Source organism: Archocentrus centrarchus, chromosome 2 (assembly GCF_007364275.1).
Source record: "Archocentrus centrarchus isolate MPI-CPG fArcCen1 chromosome 2, fArcCen1, whole genome shotgun sequence".
In the NCBI taxonomy this organism is placed as follows: Eukaryota; Metazoa; Chordata; class Actinopteri; order Cichliformes; family Cichlidae; genus Archocentrus; species Archocentrus centrarchus.
In genome coordinates, this window is record NC_044347.1 from 7399389 (window position 1) to 7414395 (window position 15007).

A 15007-nucleotide genomic window follows, 5' to 3' on the forward strand; every position below is an offset into this window, starting at 1 on the left:
TGTGTAATTGTTTATTTACAGTCTGTATGGCCCAGGGAAAGAAGCTGTTGGTGAGTCTGGTGCTGTGTGATTTGACTGACCTGAAATGCTGTCTGGAGGGTAACAGGTCAAACTTTTGAGTGTCTACACCAGGGATACTCAACTTGATCTAGCCGAGGGCCACATTTGGAAAATGAGAAGTGGCCGAGGGCCAGCCATTAAACTACATTCATATAAAATGAGCAAACTTTAAAAAAGACTGATAGCTTGTGCTCATATTTTGATGCATTTTATTAGCTCCACTGCAATTCAGCAAGATATATTTTGAACCATCTTGAACAGCATAGCTGGAACGTTTCCTATTATGCAGGCAAATATTGGACAAATTCAAAAATGAAAATGATTATTAACAGTTCTTAGGCATAGAATGAACATATTTCAGCTCTTTTGGTGTGAAAGCTGTTTATAAAATATATTAAACACATAACTGCACAGTGCAAGCCACCAAATGTTGGAATAGTTCAGAAATACAATTTAAAAAAAAAAAACTGCTTTACTATATTTCAGTTATTTTAAAGTTTGGAACAGACAGCACAGGTATGTAATCAGATGTTTATGTTTTAACCTCTTCATGCATCACATACTATTAGTTACTGACTACATGCTTAATGTGAGGTAACACATCTCATTTCCTTTGAGAGCTTACTGAAGTTTGGTTTCTGAGAGGTCAAGGCAATATGCAAGCACTGGTTGAGATGTGAGTCGGTGAGTCTATTGCGCTTTTTGTCCTTAATTAGATTCATCACTGAAAACCCCGACTCGCATATGTAAGTGGATCCGAACATTGTCAAAATGTATATAGCGAGTCTTTTAGAGTTCGGATACTGATGAACAGAGTGTGCCCAAAATTCACACAGTCTCTCCTCTCTGAACTTGGCTTTTAGGACATCATTAGCCTGCATCTGGACCAGTTCCAGCTGGAAAGCGCCCTCACTGATAGCAGGCACAGCGTTTTTTGCCTCTGCTGGGCAGCTCCCGGTGACAGCAACGGCGAACGGGTTGCGCACAAACAGTAGCAGTTGCTGTGGGATTTTGAAGTTGTGAAACCGCGATCTGAAGTTCTCTGACAGATTTTTTAACAGTGCTACCATTCGTGACAGCACAATCCCATTTGTAGGAACATCACGCAGGGTAGGGAAGTGAAGTTTTTTCCCCTCTATGTCTGTCACGAATACGCCCAAGGTTGTCTGAAAAGCGCTCACTTTTTCAAAGAGCTCTCCCACATTCGAATCCCCACCCTGGAGCTGCAGGTTAAGATGGTTCAAGTGATTAGTGATATCACACAGAAATGCAACCAGAGCCACAGATTCCTGATCTTGCATAAACTGAGAGAACTCATCTGCTTTCTGTTTTTTGACCGGAAAGAAATTCTGTGATTTCTTTGCGCAGTGCAAAGAAGCGCTGTAGGACTCGCCCCCTGCTCAGCCATCTGACATCATTGTGCTGTAGTAGGTCTGAATATTGAGCTTCTTGCTCCTGTAGTAGCATTTTGAAAAGCCGGTGCTGTAAACTTGAAGTTGAGCGAATGTGATTTACAATTTTGATCACTGTGTCCATCACTCCTTTCATTTCACCAGACAGTTTGGCACACAACACTGTCTGGTGAATGATGCAGTGTAGTGAACTAACTGTGGGGTGGTCCGCTATGAGACGTGATGCTAAGCCCCTCTCTCGTCCTATCATAGATGGCCCACCGTCAGTTACAAGGAGGTTGATTTTATCCAGCTCCAGAGAATTCTTATCAAAGAAACTTTTCATAGAATTGTACATGGCCTCACCTGTTGCATTGCTCTTGATGGGCAAAAGGCACAGCAGCTCCTCTTTGAAAAGCTCCCCGTTAAAATATCTCACAAACAGTTGCATCTGTAGACTCGTCCATAGCTATTGACATGTAATCCACACACTTCAGTTCAGCAAGTAAAGTAGAAAAACTGTCCTCATACAAAGTTTCTAGTCTCCGTGCCGCCGTTGAATCCGAAAGCTGAACCTGCTTCACGCGGTTAACGATGTCATCTTTGTGTTTGTCACCGGCAAACAACTCCTCCACGATTCCCAAAGTGCACACTTTCACAAGCTCAGCGTCCACAAATGGCTTGCCCTTTTTAGCCAGCTCCCAGGTTACACGCAGTGAAGCAGCGGTGGCTTTTTCAGCAGAAGTAGTGGAAGTCGTCAAGATTGTTGATGTGGTAGCATAAGACAACTTTAAGGCCTCAGTCTTGTCTTTTCGTGCAATGCTACCAACCGGGAAAGCTGCACTGAAGCTAGCATGTTTTGACTCGTAATGCCGCTTAATGTTAGCAACTTTGCATACAGCAACTGTCTTTTGGCAAATTAAACACAACGGTTTTGCGTTGGCATGAGGTGGCAAAATGAATGCAAAATCATCTGTCCATTTGTTATTAAACTGTCTGTTTTCGACGTCAACTTTTCTACGCTTACTAACCTCACTCATTTTTTGCCAAGATATTCATTTAAGGACACGTCTTTTCCTCGCAGATCAGCAGTGATTCCTGACCTGCGCAAACTGTTCACTACCTTAAAGGCCCAAATCATTAGGACCTAAAGGGCCTTGTACAAACTAATGATTCTGTCTTACAGACAGTTCACTTTGTGAACACAAGGGGGAATTATTCAGCATTTGTTACACAATAAAAGGGAAAATTATTTTAATTTTGAGCAATCACCAGCCAGGTCACCAGCCAATCACGGGCCGGATTTGGCCCACGGGCCGTGAGATGAGTATGACTGGTCTAGACACTCAAAGTCCTAGACACTCAAAGTACACAAAAAAAATTATTTAGGGCTTAAAAATGTGGATTTTGCATGATATGTCCCTTCTGTCAAACAGTCAGAAATATCCTCCTCCTATTTTCTCTCATTTGATACTTGTGATGGATCAGTGTCACTCCTCTGTTGCCCGTCACTTTCACCATTGTTGACACTATTGTCCATCAACACAACCCTGCACTATATGTTTTATCTCTTCAGGCTGAGCAGCTGTAAACTGTCAGAGAGAAGCTGGGAAGCTCTGTCCTCTTCTCTTCAACTAGAAGACTGTGAGCTGACAGAGCTAGACCTGAGTAACAACAACCTGCAGGACTCAGGATTGAAGCTGCTGCTTGCTGGATTGGAGAGTCCCTGCTGTAAACTGGAGATACTCAGGTCAGATCATGTGGTTTGTGATTTGATGTGAGATCTGTTTACCAAATATTGTTACCTTTAATCTATATCATGGCATGTCCTTACTTGTATATAAAGTTTTTTTTTAGTTTCATTGCATCTGAAACCAGATTTTTAGTTCTTTCAACAAGTGCAAAGTAGTTAACAGTTGCTTATAAGCAGTGAAGTGTTGTGGCAGCAATAAACACATAACATTTCTGCACTTTTTCTAGGCTTCATATTCATGTGGCTTGTTTTAATGTTACTGTCCTCTTATGGGTCAAACTGTAATGTTATGAATTATTATTCAGGAAAAACAAACATTTGAGAGGAACCTGTGTATTCAGACTCAGAGCTTTAGCTGTGAAGCAGACCTCTAATGTGCTCCTCCTCATCAAACATCATCATCATCATCAGTCTGTCACTCATCTGCATCTCATCCACTCTGCTTCACTCCCAGCAGCTGAAAACAGTCAGACAGCTGCAGCACAAGGTTCAGTTAGCTTTGCTCAACAATAGAAAGAAATGTGCTCCAAAGAGATACTTTTACTTTCTTACTCTGAGTACATTTCACAGCCTGTACTTTTATTTGAGTAGAAGTGGATAAAGTACACACTACTCTGGTAGAGGTACTTCAATCTTTTCCAGAGTATTTGTTCTTAATACAATTTCTCCTTAAGTAACAAATGTCTGTAGTTCTCTCACCTCTGCATGTGTGTTATTATCCATACAAACCTGGACTTGCAGCTTAAAACTTGAGGCAGTATGACCACAAACATAAGACTGGTAGGTTTGTGGTGTATTACATTAATATTATTATTACTAGTAGTATTTTCTGCACAAGTAATCCTTAATATAGTTTTATAGCAGCTCATTTTCTCTCAGTAGTTTATGAAGTATAAAGTGACTTTAAGCTGCTCTCTTATCACAAGGTTCACCACAGCAGCAGCTCCATGTTTGATTTGGCAGTTTTCCCGCAGATGTTCATGATGTTTTTATCAAACCACTGCCAGGCGAATATGTAAATCACTACACTGTGGAGGAGAGTAGTGGTTCTTAAAGAACAAAACATTGTTGCTGTGTCTTTGATGGGTGTTTACAAAGTCTTAATGCATATACAGAGTTTATTGCAAAAAACAGACAGTGTCAAAACAGACGTTTCTTCTTTAGCTGTCTGGGAGAGGGATTTCCAATCGCCCTAACTCGTGAGACAAAGGGAATGGCAAGAATTATATAGCCAGCACCCACATTCTTGACCTTTGACATTGTACCACATATAATATTTTATGGAGAACCAGGTATAGCTTGTTTCCGGCATGTATGTAAGGTCATTCCCTTTTTGGAGAGAGAGCAACAAGGGGTTACACTCTCTCATACCATTTACTGATGGAAACTATATCTCATTCTGAGCAATCCTTTTTTGGACAAGGTCAAAGCAGGCCTGAACTCGAGGCCTTCATCCTAAAGTAGAAACCCATACATAGATGCAGTTTAACACAGCAGTTTAAGTCACACTAGATCATACACCACATTGTAATTATAGAAAAATACAAAGAAAATAAAAATACCCCACAACATAAATAACAAAAATGTAATATTTGCTGCAGCCAGTCAGTCACGCTGTTTGCTATTCAGTTTGCTATAATGTGACTCTTTGTTGAATGTAGTGACAGAGCTCCTCCCAGCTGTTAACACTATTTTAACTAGCATTGCCCAGCATGCATCTCAGCTGTACTGAAATAGTTAATATTCACAAACTATTGCTTGCATTGAATTTTGCTGTATTGAAGAGAGTTGTGAGTTGTGGAGTATTAATTGTTGTCTTATGTTAATATATATGAAACATATGACTGAAATTGGGAATTTCAGTATGAAAATTTAATACAGCCTGAGTCTCCATAAACTTTTAAAGCTACTTATGTCCAATAATTTATTGCACTTAAGCCCCTTAAAAAGCTACTGTTGATCTGTGATATTGGAAAATTTGGTATTGAACTGATACCAAGTAAACACAAGTCCAGTATCACTGATGCTTTTAACTTTTAAAGGAACCATCTGTACTTATAGAGGAGATGGCCAGTCATAGGTTCATCCCCTAATGCCCTGCTTACTTGGGTTACACAACAGGACAATGATCCAAAACACCCACAAGTCCAGCTCTAAGCAGCTAACAAAAAAGTCCAACTGAGGTGCTTTGACATGAGCTTAAAAAGGCTGATCAGAATCAGTTATTAGGTTAAAGGGCAGTTACTTTTTCACACAGGGCCAGGTAGGTTTTCATAGCTTTTCCCTTAATAAATGAAATCATAATTTATAAACTGCATATAGTATTTACCCAGGTTATCTTTGTCTAATAATATTGTTTGATCTGAAACATGTCAAATAGACAAAAAATAAATAAATCAGGAAGGAGACAAATACTTTTTCACAGCACTGTTAACAGTCTGCTGATGTATATACTGTTGTGACCAATAAAATTAACATTAACTAATGCTGAACATTGGCATCATAGTGGTGCAGTGTTTAGGACTATCACCTCACACCAAGAAGGTCCTGAATTCAAATCCATCACTCAACCATTGTGTGTGGAGTTTGCATGTTCTCCCCATGTCTCTGTAAGATCTCAGAGTACTCTGGTTTCCTCTTAATCCAAAGACAGGCACTTAGTAGGGTTAGGTTAATCTGTGATTCCAAATTACCCACAAGTGTGAATGGTTGTCTCTGTGTTAGCACCAGGCTAGAGACCTATCCAGGGTATCAGAATCAGAATCAGAATCAGGTTTATTTTGGCCAAGTATGTTTACACACACAAGGAATTTGGTTCCGGTTGATGGTGTCTCTCTAGTATTATACAGTGTCCTATAATTTAACTTAAATGCTATACAAAATGCTATACAATATATACAATACAGGTCTGGGAAGGGAAGGTGCAGTGTAATTTAAGAATTATACAATATCCAAAATCTAACAAATAATAAAATAAAATAACGTGTAGTGTGCATTGTAGTGTAACAACAAAGTTTGTAACATTTAGGCAGTTGTGCAGAGATCAATGTTACTGATCAGCTGTTAATGAGTGTGATGGCATGAGGAAAGAAACTGTTTGAGTGTCTGGTGGTTTTTGTGTTCAGTGATCTGTATCTCCTGCCTGAGGGAAGGAGCTGAAATAAACTGTGTCCAGGGTGTGAGGAGTCTGATGATTTTCTTTACCCGTTTCCTGGTACTAGAAGTGAACAAGTCCTGAAGATTGAGCAGAGGAGCACCACCTCTTGCCCTAAGAAAGCTGGGATAGGCTCTAGGCTCTTAGTAGCAGTAGTGCTTCAATTAATTTAAAATGTAAATCAGTTTTTTTTTCATCCTCATGGAACTTTTCTGTACTGCCTGCAAATTCCTCATTAACTTCCACAAAAAGTTCCAGTTATTCTAAGAAGACTAATCATTTACTATTTGCTTTCTTATTATTGTCTTTTCAGACTGAGTCTCTGTGACCTCTCAGAGAGAAGCTGTGAAACTCTGTCCTCAGTTCTCAGCTCCCAGTCCTCTACTCTAAGAGAGCTGGACCTGAGTAACAATGACCTGAAGGACTCAGGAGTGAAAGCTTTATCTTCTGGACTGGAGAATCCACATTGTAAACTGGAAACACTCAGGTCAGCATTCTTCAAATGTTCAACAGATGACTAAAATCTGGTTTCCATTAGTGTCTAACTGATGCAGGACTGTGTCTGCTGTGATTTGTCAACTTATCTAAACTGACAGATTTGCTTCTCTCTGTTCAAAGAATTTTTTTTTTTTTTTTTTGGAGTTTCTTTATTTGGCAGCACGGTGGTGCACTGGTTAGCACTGCTGCCTCACAGCAGTGATTCTTGGCCCAGGCGTCTCCCTCTCTCTGTGTGGAGTTTGCATGTTCTCCCCGTGCCTGCGTGGGTTTCCTCCCACATTCCAAAGACATGCACTTACTGGGGTTAGGTTAACTGGCTACTCTAAATTGCCCATAGGTATGAGTGTGAGTGTGAAAGGTTGTTTGTCTGTCTGTGTTGGCCCTGCGAAAGGGTGGCGACCTGTTCAGGGTGTACCCTGCCTCTCGCCCTATGACAGCTGGGATAGGCTCCAGCCCCCCCACGACCCTGAACAGGATAAGTGGAAGCGAATGGATGGATGGAGTTTCTTTATATTAAAGGTTTCTTTAAATCTGCTCCTGAGCCTTGATTTTGGACTGAAATGCTTTCAGTGTTTTTTAAACTGGCTGACGGATCTGCAGCACAGTTCAGTGGAGGATGATGTTTAGCTGCCACTTTGGTTCTGCAAAGATTTGATGGGTTGTGATCAAATTAGTTTCAGATGTTCATGTTGTCCTCACAATGAAATATAAGAACTTAAACAATCAGTAGACTTTTAATTTAGTGCCATCATCTGCTCAGACTTCTAGTTTGACCAAAACTTTCATTCAAACCAAAAAGCAGCAAAACTAATGACACTCCCATCAGCCTCAGTCCTACTTTATGTAGATTTGATCATCATTTTGACTTCACTGATTTTATCACTTGTAGACTTTAACATTTAGACTGACTTGGTTATTTTGAACTCCTGTTTCAGTCATTTCATTTTAAAGTGATTTGTTGCTGCAGTTTGTTGTCTGCATGCAGCTGCTCTGCTGTTCTCTAAGAGTATCTGTCATGTCTGCAGGCTGTCAGGCTGCCTGATCACAGAAGAAGGTTGTAAGTCTCTGGTCTCAGCTTTGAGCTCCAACCCCTCCCATCTGAGAGAGCTGGACCTGAGCTACAACCATCCAGGAGAGGCAGGAGTGAAGCTGCTGGAGCAGCTGAGACTGGAAACTCTCAGGTATGGAGAGGCCTGTTGCAGCCACAGACAGTGTCTGATAGAGGAGGAAGCTGTACTTCACTCTGGCCCTGTCTGATGACTTCATGCTGGATACGAGTGTTATCTGAACAGTCACACATAGAGGAACCTTTTTACTTTGCTTCTATCAAGGTCAAGATCAAGTTTATTTATAAAGCACATTTAAAACAACAAAGATGACCAAAGTACTGCACATTAAAAGCCCTAAGAATTACACTTAAATACAAAAAATTAACACCTGTGGAACAATTATTATCAAAGGTCTTTGCCTCCTGTTTTCAGTGGAGTGCAACACTAACTCTAGTTTCTACAGAGGTGCACAAGTCCACTGGCACCTGGTCCTCACTCCACCCACGTCTGCACCTCAGACAGCTGCTGTGGAGGCATCCCAGCAGGGACCAGTGGCTGCCCTTGTAAGACAGACTTTGTGGTCAAAAACACTCCCTAATCATAGAAAGCAGTGTGTGCTGTGGTGATGCTACATTAGCCCAAAATGTGTGGCTGCGGCACTCCACCTGTACTACATCAGTTTTTGTACCCAGTAGCAGTCTTTACATGTACTACATGCACCCACTCCCTGACAGCATCAGTGTTTGTCACAGCGTGTTGAACTTTAACTGTGGCACACGCAGGAGCTCAAAATGATCAAAATGATGATGATTTTTGCTCTAATCAAACAGCCTCACTGGAACACGACAACCACAGGACAGGACTATAGAGACATTTCCTTCAAGTGTATGAGTCCAAATGTTGGACTGTTCCTTTATCAGTGTCTAACTGTGTCTGAGAGCAATGTAATGTCCATGTGTGCATGCTGACAGAGACTGTGCTGCTCTGACCCCCCTCCTCCTTTCAGGGTGGAGCCTGCTGGAGTCCGATGGCTGATCCCAGGTCTGAGGAAGTGTAAGTGTGTTTTTAATGTGATTGATGAAAACAAAGCAGCACACATTCAACCATCTTCAAACTGTCACATCACTCATTCACATCTCTGATGTCAGGAGTCATCATCAAAGTGTCAATCAATGAACAGATGATGGATCAATAACTGCAGCTGGATTGTGTTTGTTCTCTCCATCAGATTCCTGTCAACTCACAATCGACACAAACACAGTGAACACAAAACTACAACTGTCTGACAACAACAGGAAGGTGACACATGTGGAGGAGGTTCAGTCATATCCTGATCATCCAGACAGATTTGATTATTGGTCTCAGCTGCTGTGTAGAGATGGTCTGACTGGTCGCTGTTACTGGGAGGTCGAGTGGAGAGGATGGGTTAAAATATCAGTGAGTTACAGAAGAATCAGCAGGAAAGGAAACAGAGATGACTGTGAGTTTGGAAGGAATGATCAGTCCTGGAGTCTGAGATGCTGTCCTTATGATGGTTACTCTGTCTGGCACAACAACAAAAGAACATCCTCCTCCTCCTCCTCTGTGTCTAACAGAGTAGCAGTGTATGTGGACTGTCCTGCTGGCACTCTGTCCTTCTACAGAGTCTCCTCGGACACTCTGATCCACCTCCACACCTTCAACACCACATTCACTGAACCTCTTTATCCTGGATTTCGAGTCAGCAGTCCAGACTTGATACAAATGTCGAAGTATTCACTCGGTGGGTTGGATAACAGATATTCTTTTGTGTATATCAGTTGATATTTCAAACTGTTCTCCATGATTCCTTGTAAACTTCTTCCTCTTCAGTCCTTTAAAGATGGAAGCTGCCATTATTCCAGGATCCACATGTTGTTTTTCTGTCTTTTTCCACTCAAAGCTTCACAGTGAATATCAGGATGTTGTGTTTCTCTGAAGCTCAGTTCAGCTCAGATGATTCAGTTCATGTCAGCTGCAGTTCGTTTGCTGCAGATGAGACAAACTGTGATATCAGAGAGGAATCACTGAGCTGCACTGACCCAAAACATCAATTTACAAACTGCTCAGAGACGTTCACACATTATTGTCCAATGAACACAAGTTTGGTGAGCAGCCAGAGTTCATCCTGACATTTATTTTACTGCTGTTAGAATGATGAAATCACAACTAGACTTTAACTTGTCTGTGGTGGCATTTGGACAATTAAATGATTCTTTAGAAACTAGAGAGAAATTTCATTATTTAACAACATTGATTTTTCTGTGGTTCAGACTCCAATGAAAAGACAAAAGTCTGTAAATCATTAATTTATTGATCCAAATGATTAAATATCTGCTTTGTTCTATAAAGCTGAGAGAAGAGCTTCTGTTATTTGTACCACTCAGTTGGTCATGTGATCCAGCTGTGGAGCACATCATCAGTGACATCACTTCCTCATTTGGTGTTTTCTGCTCCTCCATCTTCACATCTCTCTCTCACATCCTTTAAGGTGACCAAGGTCACGTGTAAGGTCAGTGATGAGCCAGAGGCAAGTTATTAAACACATGAGGAAATCAGCAATAAGAGTGGAGCTGCAACAAGAGCAAAGTGAATACAGGGCAGAACCAATGGCACTGAGTGAGTTTATTAGCACAGATGTCTAAAAGCAGGTTTAGAACCACAAAGCTACAATAGTTCAAACAGCAGCACAGCCAAACTGACACATTCATACAATTAGCAGTGAGGGAGGCGTCTGCAGGGAGGAGTGCTACCAGCTGTTCACCAAGTGTGTCTCTGCAGTCCTCACTGCAAACTGTGTCCTTCAAACTCCTGCTTTGCATCAATGTGGAGAGGAGACCTCACCATAAGTGGCTAACCTCCCAACAAGAAACACTGTGTGAAACACTGTTGGTTTGTGTGTCAAAAAACAAATACATAAAAGCGTAACAGACATCCACATTTTACAAAGCAATAAAGAAACAAGTCAGAAGCAACAATAGAGTGTAGAAGTGTTATTTCTCTTTAATATCAGTATAATCTCAGTTTTAAGTAATCCTTTAATTTTTTAAAGTTTGTTTTTGTTTGTAGTGGTAATCATATTTTAGAAAATAAATGAAGCTTTCATAGATATATTTTTTTTTAGTATGAAGTAGCTATGTTCATTACTCATTGTTCCAATAAGGTGACCATGCAGAGCTGTTCAGAAGCAGAGCAGTGATAGAAAAGGAGGAGACATGAGTGCTGCAGCACTTTGTGTGTTTTTAACCACAAACTGAACAAGAAGTCAAAAGCAGCAGAAAGAGGAACAAAAAGCTCATACTGTGCTGACATACTGCTTTCTGCTTTTGGTTTTGTTTTTTGTTTTAAATCACTGTAATCAGTATTTGATCTAAATGTAATGTGAAAAAAATTCTATTTTTTTACATACATATATCCCATATAATCTTTTTATGTATGTGTTGATGCAAAAGGAGGAGGACACCGCTCTATAAAGACAACTGATGCTGAAGATGGGGGTGGTAGTTGTAGAACATGAGTGGTGTGTGTGTGTGTGTGTGTGTGTGTAGTAGTCAGCCAGAGAAGTGTGTTAGTTAGGACAGGAGTTCCTCTGGATTTATTCTTTTCCCCTGTTGGAATATTGTACCTGTGACTGTCAGGTCTCCTTAACATTAAGTGCTTTATCATTGTAATCATGTTATTTTTCTTTATTAATAAATAAAAGAGGAATTAACTCTAAATGGCTTTTTTTTCATGTGTTGAGTTATTCCCTCTGCTCAGTTGTTGCTCTGTGGGAGGAAGTGTCTTAAAGTGGTGACCTTAGCGAGCCTGGAAGGACAGAGGTGACCTTTCTGCTCCACTTTGGGGACAAAGGTGATCGAGGTTCTGCCCAGAGCTTAAATATTCTCAGAGAGCAGAACCACAGTTCCTGGTGAGAGGGTCATCGTACCCTGTTCACTCAGGAAGGAACATCAGGGAGATAAACAGCCTGAGAACCCGATAGGACCAGGGTCTGGATTCTTTTTCTAGACTTGGTGCTCCTTGATACTGTTTTTCTGAACCCTTACATTTAATCAGCTTCAAACTTCAGATCAAAAATGACCCTGCAGTCTACAGACACTAACCACAAACAGATTCATAACCACAGACACCAAAAACAGGGCAGCTCAGATAAATAGAAACACTTGTTCACATATTAAAATATGTAATCAAGCTCAAACACAATAAAACAGGCCTGAACAGCACAGGGCTCCACCCTACTATAATCCCACACTACACACCTAATGCTGTGATCCTGCTCACCACCATCAGGCACTGGGCAGCCAAACAAGCACCAAAGGAAATGAATGCGCTCCACAAACAGCAGGATCAGACTAGAAGAGAAAAGAAAGCACTAAATGTGCTCTAACAGCTCATCTAAACACACTGAATCCATTTCCCCCATACCTGTGAGCATCACTGCCATCTGCAACCAAGATCAGAGCAAAAAGCCAGGAGAGCCTGAACCATGGACTCCAGGTGAGCCCTATAATCAGCTCTGATTAGAGAGCTAGAGGAGGACTCAGGGTTCATGCTGCATTCACAAGCAGCACTCAGGAGAGGAGCAGTTTCCACTAAGAATTCCCCGCTACACAACATTATAGAAATGACTGTTAGTATTAATATCCACTCGTCATGATTCACATCATTTCTTCTCTCAGTGTTTGTCTGAATGTGTCACTGAGTCAGAGCCTGTTTATCTCTGTGTCTGTGTCTCTGTTAAACATCTTTCTTCCAGCGGGAATCAAACACACACTGAGCCAAGCAGCAGTTCATCCTCCTGTGTGAGACTCTCCTCATTTAAGGCTCTTTTCACACCTGCGCTCTTTAGTCCGTTTCAGTCTGACTCTGGTTCGGTTCCCCCTTGGTGCGGTTCGCTTCTGCAGATGTGAGATTGGTTCAGTTGGAGTTGGCTTGGAGTTTTTTCTGAGTGGAAAGAAACCAAACCACAGGAAAAAGCTACAAGTTTACAAACTCATCAGCTGATTCAGAGCAGAGTGAACGAACTGCAGGGGAGAAAACGCCCTAAACCACCTCATAGGTCGTTTGTACAGCACCTTCTTACCACCAACACCTACGTTTCAACATGAAGCGCCCTCTAGTGGTCGTGCAGGAAAGGTCGTGTTGGGTTTGCCTTGTTGTAAATGTGAGCATCAAGAGAGCGTAATGAGAGTGTGATGAGCTCACAGTTTATCCAGATGTTTCTTCAACATTTAATGTAGTGAAGCTGTTGTTGTTGTGCAGAGATATACCGTATGTATATCATTTCTTTCTAAAGCTCTTTCCCTCTGCATGATATATCTGTCAGAATGAAAGAATGCAGCAGTTAGTAGAGATTACAGGTAACCTCTGCACTCACAGAGAAATCAGAATCAGTTCTTCCTTAAGAAGAGTTCCAGTGATGGAGAAGAAATAAAGTTCTATATGAGGCTGATGATTCACACACTAACATGGAAGCAATGAGCTGCTGGAAGCTTCTTCCTGTCACTGGCTCAGCTGAGGAATCACCAGATCACCATCACACAGACGGATGGACGAGTGAACGACACTCAGCATCATCCCAGCACTTTTTATCTCTACATCAAACATCGGCATCTATGTTTTCCACTTCTTTCATGTCTTTAATCAGCAAATATAGATGTGCTCTTTGACCTCAGTGATTCATTTGGATGCAGTGCTGCTCGCCACCATGGTTGTTTGGCTCTCCAGGACAGCAGTTAGAAAAAGGCGTAAATGTGCCGTCACTCCAGAACCAAGAACCTTCCTGGAAACATCAGAAAATCATGATGTCACAATTTGATGAAAGAGCTTTTGAAGTAGTTGTCAGGTTCTAGCTGACATTTATAGCTCTGCTGCATCAGAGCCTCCGATCCATGTTAATGGAAACCTGTGAGTGTGACTTTTTAGGAGGGTTTGAATTTCAATGGATTCTCCCAAACTGTATAGATGAAGATTTGCTCCCATAGAGAGAGTCAGCAGGACTGATGCAGACCACACACACACACACACACACACACACACACATACTGGTTTTGGTGTATTAGAAGGACAATTTTTTCAAACCAGTTTTTTGCAACACTAAACGGACACCCCTTTCCACTCATGCTAGAAAGATGTAGTAAATCTTAAAAATTCTGTTTGAACTATACAACACAAATCTCACTTCAAAATTTAGATACACACATCAGAACTCAAAATATAAGAACCTGACACAATGCTGTATTAAGAGGACAAACAATAATGAGGTACTTAGCTCCGCCCATGACACAAACAGTAATTGCCAGGGCCAACTTTATTTGTCAGGACAATGGCCATACACATACACAAACATGTAATTTTCATGCATAAAAAGGCCAACATGGATAAATGAAAAATGACTAAACAGAAAGACATGGACTGCATTTTACAGCACCTTCACTAAGTAAGCGGCAGTAGCAGTAACTTTCACTAAGCAACAGAATCCTATTTGTGAACAGAAAGGAAAAATTATGAATGGCAAAATGAAATTATGCAAGTCTGTTAAATCATCAAACAGATTAAACAAAAATTGAGTGAACAAGATGAACTTACCCATCGTCTCACAGTAGAAATAAAACTGAAACGTACAGTAACCAATCCACACCAAACAATATATACTGTAAAATATCAGTATGTTTACATATTCTGTTCAACACCCAGTTTGCCAATATAACTGGAATACTGTCAGCCCTTCTCCTGCCTCCACAAGATGAAATATTTAAATTGTCCACCAGTGATATCATCAGGACACAGAGATTGCTTCTGGTCTTACCCTTAATATCCCATGTGTCCTGATGATATCACTAAAGGACAATTCATCACATTCCCATATTCTATCCAGGATTTTCTTTTCTTTTCATAGTTATGCCCCGATTCCTTACAAAATCTCTTATGTTTTGGATAGAGCGGGCAGCCAGAGCAGGATCTTCAGCCTTCTTGCATTGCTGGCATTCAATCATAGTGGCCAGTTTTCCTTTTTTGATGTGTTCGCCAAAATGTCTCATTTTTATTTTTTATTTTATTTATTTGGGACAATGCACATTAATAA

General features: G+C 40.9%; 1 protein-coding gene across 1 annotated transcript in view; it reads left to right on the forward strand.

Moving 5' to 3' along the window:
* Positions 1-15007, forward strand: part of LOC115798502 (uncharacterized) — a 248798-nt gene that overhangs the window by 131371 nt on the left and 102420 nt on the right. The window contains exon 17 of the mRNA XM_030755366.1: positions 6672-6845. Within this exon, the coding sequence (XP_030611226.1) occupies positions 6672-6845 (174 nt within the window). The remainder of the gene's footprint in view (positions 1-6671; positions 6846-15007) is intronic.